Raw genomic sequence first — 8422 nt, forward strand, 5'->3', positions numbered from 1 at the left:
TGTCCCGTAGCAAGTGGGGAAGTGTGCTTGCAACGAATATGGAAACATTATGTCTTGGGTCTCAGTCCCATAAGGAAGGCGTATTCCTTAGGATTTTGATTCTGTTACTTTAACAAAAAACAAAATCACACTGGCCCAAGGAAGATCGGAGTTAGTTTCCCTTTCCTCTAAAGTCTGAGCTGGTGATTGACCAGACCCTGCCCCATGCCATGGCCCAGGGGCGCAGACTCTTATTGCTGTACCATCTGTGAATACACTGTCCGTTTCCAGAGTCAAAACTGGCTCACCACCTGATCCATGTCCCAGCCGCGGGGAAGGGGGAGAGGGGAGTGGAGGACACATCCTTTCCTTTTCAAGGCTCACTGGGAAATTGCCCTCATCATTCCCACTTCAACTGGCCATAACTTCATACAGAGGACGTTGCTAGCTGCAAGGAAGTCAGGGAAAGACAGCTGTTATTCTCAGAGCCCGTGATCTCAGGGATTTTGCTGAAATTAACGAGGCAGGCACACACACTGGGGAGTGGCTCACAGCCTATTATAGAAGGAAAGTGATTTTAGAAATATAGTGTTACTAATCCACCTTTCACCCCTTATGATAGAAAAAAAAAACCGAATCATACTCATGCAGGAAAGAATATAAGGAACATGTAATTGGAAAAATCAGATCATCAGGGAGGCTTTGTCCAATTCTGACCAGTCTCGGGGTCAGGATGACAGCTTCATCTCAGGAAGGTATGCAGTGGGTCGTTCTACAGCCAGCTGGTTTTCAATGACATAACACGCCCTGCAGCTCTCCAGAATCCGGGCCTGGAAGTACGCCTTGTCCTGCCCCTGCCAGGTGTCAGACTCGATGTACACGTTGTACGGGTCATGGGAGTGCTCCAGTTTCTTGGAGCGGATGTAACTTAGCATGATGCCCAGGGTGAAGAAGCCGAAAAAGCCAAGCACCATGAGGATGTACAGTGCCGCCAGCTTGCCGTCATCATGGCCCAGGGACCTGCGGGCCAGGTTGGATGTGTTGTTGCCCGGTTGAACAGTCCCCTGCCACAGCTTGGTCAGCAAGGGTGTCACAGCTGTGGCGTTAGACAGGATCATCCTGGGAGTCAAGGTTTCACTGTGGGAGGGTGAACTTCCCAGGCAAACTTTCTAAAAGAAAAGTGCAACCTGAAATCAAAAAATATGTATTGGCCCAACCCCCACCCCCACCCCAACAAACACACCACACAGTTTTTAAAAATCTCAGTAAGAGGGGTGCCCTACCAGAGTATGATGGGGGAGTACCCGGTCATGGTGTGTGCCACCTGGGATCTACATAATGCCCTCTCTTGACTGATCAAGTGATAAATTGATTCACTTTTATTTCTATTCACCACCCCCACTCCCTGCCTCCATAGGTGAGCGCCAGAACGAGTTCCCTTAATACACACATTGTGTCGTACGTGTGCCTTTTAATTTATACGCCATGGGCCAAATTGTTCTCTCCAGCAAGTCATATGTTCAAGCCCTAACCCCTAATGCAGTTGAACCTGGAGGTAGGGTCTTTCAGAGGTAACTAAGTTAGATGAGGTCATAAAGGTAAGGTCCTAATCTGATAGGACGGTGGCCTTATAAGAGGAGGAAGACAGACCTTGCTCTGGGTTCCTGTCTGGCATTGGGACTTTTCAAATCTTCTCAGGTGATCCTACTTTGCACTCAAGCTTGAGAACCACTGAGCTATGATGTGGGTCCTTAGCAAATTAACCAATCAGTCTTTTGTGCTACAGAGTACCCGGAAGAATTATATAAGAAGAGAAATAATAACTTCATAGCATAATTTTCCAGTCCTGTTTGTTTTTCAGATTTTCTTTTTCGGTCTTGCATGTCCCTGAGAAAATCTGAAGAGGAATTGCGGAAAGAAATTCTCAAGTCATCACCATGACCTCAGCTGTCCCTGTCCTAACTCACGATGGCACCTCAACATTATGGTAAGCCAGTCGTAACTTTATGCTGGACCAGAAAAGCCAAGTTACTTAACTGCCTTTCAAATAACAACTCTGCATTTTTAACAAAAAATCTTTTGCTGACTTTACACTTAATTTATTGTATCGCTTTTACTAAATGCCTTCTATGCCCCCAAGGCCTGCATGCTGGGTCATGTGGTGTTTTTGCGTATTGAGTCACAAAATGAGTTTGGCAACGTCCTCTAATAATCAGCATGGTGTAAACGACACAGAACCCAATCCGCACAACAGCTGTGGGTTCGTGTCCCATTCTCCAAGTTCACATCCATTATAATGCCAAAGCACTGCCCAGTGGCCACAGTTAGGACTGTTGGACTCAAATGGATGTGGAGACCGGCTGATCCAACGGTCTTAACTTCATAGAAAACTGGTTTCCACAGAGGTGAGCTGACTTGCCCAAGGTCACGTCTCCGATCAAAAATACATCTAAACTTTAATCTTTTAGCCATGGACACACATTTTATTAGCATAGAAAAAGGAGTTCTCAGGACCTTGCAGAGAGAAGGCAGATCTGTATTTAAGCTCAAAGGGACCAAGGAGCCGGCTACTTTTATCAGGTAAAACTGAGTCTACCTAATTGGGAACTGGCTTCTGACCTACATATGCCATCAGAAGAGCTCTCTGCCCCACCGGCGAGAACCACAGCTTTTTGTAGCTCGCACAGGGAATAGGGGGCTGGAGGAGGAAGAAGCAGCAGGAACCAGGGAGGTCCAGCTCCAAACACAACCAGTTTGATGCTCAGCCTGGGCTAAACATTCTCAAACTGGCTTTACTGGGCCCAGAAAGAAGGAAGTGGGGTGGGGGTCTAGAAGTTTCTGCTTCTGCCTGGGTTTGAGACTCTTCAGTAGGCATAGACACTGCCCCCAATGAAGGTTAGTGCAATTTTTTTCCGTCAAAGCTGAGTCCCAGAGCTGCTGGTCTACTGAGAATCACTCAGGATTCGGGACTGTGGACAGCCGAGCTGAGCTGCAAATGGTCAGCAAGCATGCCTCCAGCACCCCGGGATCCTGCGAACGCTCCAACTGTACCCAGGGGAGAGGGGGAAGTAGGTGATGTCACGCTGTTCCCGGCACACACGGACCCTTCTGCCTTTCTCCCAGGAGTTCCAGATCCGTCTCATATCAGCACCCATAACAGGCTTTTAGAACAGATTTCCTAGTACCGCACCTCTCATTCTTTCTTACGCATTTACTAAAAGGGCAAGGCTTTCGTGGCTGACTCCAAGCTCTCTACTGAGAGGGACAGATTCTGGGGGCAAGTCAGGGGAAGAGGAATGTCAGGGTTCCCGAGTTCCAGCCCTGGCTCAGTCCTAGCTACTCCTCGCGGCTCCCAGACGGTACCGTAGCTTGCTTATCTAGGTGGGATGGGGATGACATTCCTGCCATTCTTGTCAGCATTTCCTCGGAAGAGCATCCAGTTTTGAAATCAGCACTTTTTGTTTCAGGAAGCAGAATTAGGGTAGAAACAATTACGGATAAGCTTAATTTGGGGGAATATGATCTTACTGAGTCACGAATTCTGTGAGCCAATTTTCCTTGGAAATACCTGTCAACTGTCTTCATCTTTATCGAAACACAATGTCCAAATTCTGGAGATATATTTACCTCCTAGCAGCAAAGAGGGGCCCAGACTCTTCCAGGCAGTCAGCGGGCTTTGTCTTGGGCTTCTCACCTTCCTCTCTCCCGGGAGAGGAATAACTAAGGTGGCCAAGGTCTCAAACAGTCAGGGTGTAACCTGTACAGAGGCACCGCATTTGACTGTCCTCAAAGATCTGTAAAGGGCTTTCTGCCACCTCCCTGCTGGATGTGCAGTGTGGTTCTTGAGTCTGGTCACAGGGCTAAGAGCGTCCCAGACCTCTCCGTGGGTGGCAGAGAGGAGCTCTGGGGTGTGAAGGGTGGAAATGTGAACCAGGGAGCTGATGAGAGGGACCCGGTCAAACTCAACATGGGAAAAAGGATGAGCATTTTGGCATGGAGAATGGATGGCAGCAGGATTCCCAGACTCTGGGAAGGGAGCTGAAGTCACATAGAAGGAAGAATCTCACCCTCAGCAAATTAAATGAATTTGGGGAGCCCCAGTTTCCTCATCTGAAAACTGGGGATGATGGGATGACTGGGGAGGCATGAAACAAGCCCACAACCTTCCTATCTCTTGCTTTTGCTGCTCTCTCTGCAAAGAGAGTCATGACCACCATGTCTGCCTGCCAAAATTCTACTGGTCCTCCAAAAGCGCCCTCCTGTGCCAACCTGTGAAGCCGCTTCCAGATGTCCCGTCCCCTCCTTTGAGCCCTCATAGTACCCAGTCTGTACCGCGCAGATTCTAAGCTGTGTTGTAATCATTTATGGGCTCGTCTATGCATTTCCAGGAGCTCAGGAGGATCAGAGACCGTATCGTTCGCCTTGTCCTCACTCCAGCCCCCAGAATGGGTCCATATGGGTTTGCTGAATTAAACGGGCATGAAAAGTATTAAATTCAATACAGCTACAATGTGAATGTGAGAGCAAATAATCAACAAAGTAGAATACACTCTGGAAAGAGCTTGGTGTAACCAAATGAAAACCTCTTTCAATGTAGTCTGTTTTGATATAATAAAATTTAAATTATTTTTATGTATATTTATTTTATTAGCATTATTTATTTTGTGTATTAAATTTTATATTATTAATATAGTTATGTATAACTATATTAATAACTATATATGTCTGCAACCCACCTTATTCCTAAAAAGGTTCAAAGCCATCAATAATTGTCAATAATACAGCATAATTTTCACTCATCCTCCCCAATTCCCGTAACTCTTATCTTGCCCTCCTTTTTATCCATAGTACTTGATCACCTGCACCTAGTATAGTTTTTCTTATTTATTCTGTGCATTGTCTATTGTTTGTCTTCCCTATCAAAATGTAAGCTTTTGAGGGCAGGGATCTTTGCCTGTGTTGTTCCCACGTATCCCGAAGACCAGAACAGTGTCTGGCATGTGGCGGGAGCACAGTAAATATTCACAGATACAGGCATGCATGCATGGATGCATGAGTGAGTAAATGTCCCACTCAACTACGGGAAAGCCCGAACCACACAGAAACTGTCTCACCAGCTCTGCCTTCAGAGACTTAAGATGACAGGAGTGAATCCCTCTGATGTCTTCACAGGGTACTTTATTTTCAAAACAATCCACTTTTGAATAACCTGTCAAAAGCAAGACATACCTGAATATTCTGGAAACTGAGAATGCCTTCCTCAGACCCATCCTCAGCTCATCTCTGATGAGCAGCAGGAAACAGAGCAGAGCCAGCGGAGGGGTTTTGCCCCCTGGTTAGAAACCCATAGATCAGAGTCAACAGCGCCTTCTAGCAATTCACTCATCACATGAATTAAAGCAACGGTGTGATCACAGCAAAGTTCCCCACCATGGTGACCGTAAGTGACAACTGTGGTTATTGACAAGGCCCTTCCTCAATGGAGCTGGAAGCTCCTTCTTAACCTAAAAGTGGACTCAAACAGTTCACATACAGCAGTCTGAAAAATTGAGGGTCGGGGGCAGGGGGCGGGGATGGGGCGGGGCGGAGTAACGTGATATACTCAGCACATAACACGTGACGGCTACTGGGTCAACTTCTGAAAGTTCCACATTTTCCCCAGTTACTACAATCAAGATCAGATACCAGTAACGTTCTGCGTGTCCCATGCCTTTTCCCTGGGGAGATGCCAAGGCCCAAGAAACTTTACTGGTCCAAAGAAAACCCACAAAAGATTCCCTTTGAGGCCGGGTGCGTTTGCAAATACTGCCCCATCTGGAGGTCTTTGAAACCAAGCGGGGGGCTGGGATCATGGGCGGTTTTAGTTTTCTTTGGATGCTTTTAAGTATTTTCCCAATTTTCTCCAGGAACGACTGTAATTTAATAATAATGGGAAAATGTTGTCGTTGTTTGGTGCTGAGATGATTTTCTAGGCATGCGTTCTAGAAGTGTAGAAGGCAGAAGGGGAAGGAGGCGTGAGGCCGAGCCGCCTATTCTGTCTCCCACTAAGGGGGTCGCGGCTCCTCCTGCCTGGGGGCGCCCGCTGTGGCCCAGGGGCTGAGACTGGGTGCCTGGAGCCCGCTCAGGGTCGCCGGCCTGGGGCATCGCGCGCCGGTCGAGGAGCCGGGAGGCAGGAGCCCTTGACTTACCAGGTCTGGGGCGCGGAGAGAGCCGGGAGCGCAGCGGGGTCCAGGGCAGCCAAGCGCAGGGCACCGACAGCCGCGCCCCAGGCGGCGCGCTCCGCGGGCAAGTGCGCGGCGGGGCGGGCGGGGCCTCCGGAGCCAGAGGGCGCCCCGCCCCGTCCCCGCGCGTCCCCGCAGAGCCCGCGGCCCCCGGGCCACCCCAGGCCATCCCGGGGCGCCCCCCGGATGCTCCGCACCCTGCGTCTCCAGCAAGCGCTCTGTCACGCGGGGTAAGCGCAGAGCCGGCAGAGAGTCTGTATAAGAACTGCCAGCCAGCCAGCCAGATATACCTTCCTGAGGAGCTCGGCACTGGCAGGCGAGAAGCCTCAGTGGCCAAAAGAAGTCCGTCCCGGAGAACCCCACTGTCGGCCAAGCACTCGCCAAACACCCCTTCACACATCTCCAAACAAGAACTTCAAATCAGCTCAAAACCACAGCAGACTCCTTTTAGCTGCGTCCTGAACCCCAGCAGTGACCATGCATCTATCGGCAAGCATTTATTGAGCACCTACTGACAGGTGTCCTGTCCTGAGCTGGGGGTGCAGCTGTGGACCAGATAGACAGGGGTCCCCGTGTGCAGGTGTCAGTGGTTGGAGCCACCCATGCGTTGGCACCCCAGCTCCGAAGTTCCTGGGGCAGTGGGAACAGCCTTTCAGGCCGCCAGGAGCAAACTGAGCCTCGGCCCCAGGAACCTCCAGGGAAATTTCACAGCTGCTGCCTACCAGCTTGGGGGGGGTTGGTAGGGGGGTGGCGAGCGTGAGACGGGCAGTTCCCAAACAACAGTCCTGTGAAAGCGCTGGGCAATAAGGTCCAGGCTTGCGGTCTACAGGCAAGCAACAGAGAAATTAGATTCCTGACCTAGAGATAGAAGACATTTTCTCGGACCCCCCTAGTCTTCCTGGGCCAGTCACTTCTGCTTGAGCCTCCGCCTGGGGGTTCTCTTGGGGAGGAGGCCACTGAAGGCTCTGGGAAGGGGTCCATTGGATGTGGCACTTTAGGACGCAGCCCAGCTAGCACAGGCAGAGCTGGCACTCCCCTGCACTACGGGTGCTAGTCTAAATAAACCCACACAGCAACTCTGGAAAGTTCTAAAATGTCCATAGCCTTGATGTGTACTTATACTGTGTGACATCTATTCTATGGAGGGGATCTGAACTGTAGAAAAGCTTTATGCATAGAAAAGTTCTTTGTAGTTTTACTTAAAATAACTAGAATCTGAATGTCTCAAAATAGAAAAGTGGTTACATTATGTTACGTATGATAGAATATTATTCTACATACTGGAATGTTTTATGTGGTCATTAAGATAATGTTTACAAATAGTTTGTAATGTTAAGTGAAAAATACAAAACCCTAAATTGTACATACAAGATGCTATGCATTATTTCAAAAGACTAAGAAAACACACCATGATGTTAATACTGTGTGCTAGCGATGGGCTTACATGGTATTTATTTTCTTATTTATACATTCTATGTTTTCCTTTCCTTTTTTTGTAATAACTATATTCTTTAACATTTAGGAAAAAATACATAAACTTTATCTGAAAATTCTCTGGATTCTACCCCATCAAGGCCATGCTGTATGTATTTAGTATCTTTTTGCTCACCTTTCCACAAAAGGACTCCACCAGGAAGGAAAAAATGGATCATTGAAGCAAAAATGTTTGTCCTGTAGAATTTATGTGCTACCCTTTCAATAATAACCCATGGGCCAGGTAAACATGCATGGACAGTGTGCTCCAGACCAACTGCAGAGACCCCCCTGTCAGGGGATGGGGTGGTCGATGTCTGCCCACCTGTCACCCAGTTACTTTGCAGACTGTGTGTTTGGAAGTGTCTTCAAAAAGGTAAAGTAGGGGGCTTCCCTGGTGGCGCAGTGGTTGAGAGTTTGCCTGCCAATGCAGGGGACATGGGTTCGTGCCCCAGTCCGGGAGGATCCCACATGCCGCGGAGCGGCTGGGCTCGTGAACCATGGCCGCTGAGCCTGCACGTCCGGAGCCTGTGTTCCGCAACGGGAGAGGCCACAACAGTGAGAGGCCCCTGTACCGCAAAAAAAAAAAAAAAAAAAAAAAAAGGTAAAGTAGGGCCTTCCCTGGTGGTGCAGTGGTTAAGAATCTGCCTGCCAATGCAGGGGACACCAGTTCGAGCTCTGGTCCGGGAAGATCCCACAAGCCGCGGAGCACCTAAGCCCGTGCGTCACAACTACTGAGCCTGTGCTCC

General features: G+C 49.0%; 1 protein-coding gene across 2 annotated transcripts; it reads right to left on the reverse strand.

The window, feature by feature from the left end:
• Positions 1 to 516: 516 nt before the first annotated feature.
• Positions 517 to 6233, reverse strand: KCNE1 (potassium voltage-gated channel subfamily E regulatory subunit 1). 2 transcript variants are annotated; one of them, XM_032630971.1, is made up of 3 exons: positions 6168 to 6233; positions 5094 to 5188; positions 517 to 1148 (listed from the first exon to the last, which is right to left on the reverse strand). In XM_032630971.1, the coding sequence occupies exon 3, from the start codon at positions 1095 to 1097 to the stop codon at positions 708 to 710; it is 390 nt and encodes a 129-aa protein (XP_032486862.1). In that variant the 5' UTR covers positions 1098 to 1148; positions 5094 to 5188; positions 6168 to 6233; the 3' UTR covers positions 517 to 707. The 2 variants fall into 2 exon arrangements, with proteins under 2 accessions (XP_032486862.1, XP_032486863.1); XM_032630972.1 differs by lacking the exon at positions 6168 to 6233 and having other exon boundaries at positions 652 to 1144; positions 5094 to 5182.
• Positions 6234 to 8422: the final 2189 nt, after the last annotated feature.

This window comes from Phocoena sinus, chromosome 4, assembly GCF_008692025.1.
Source record: "Phocoena sinus isolate mPhoSin1 chromosome 4, mPhoSin1.pri, whole genome shotgun sequence".
Lineage (NCBI taxonomy): Eukaryota > Metazoa > Chordata > Mammalia > Artiodactyla > Phocoenidae > Phocoena > Phocoena sinus.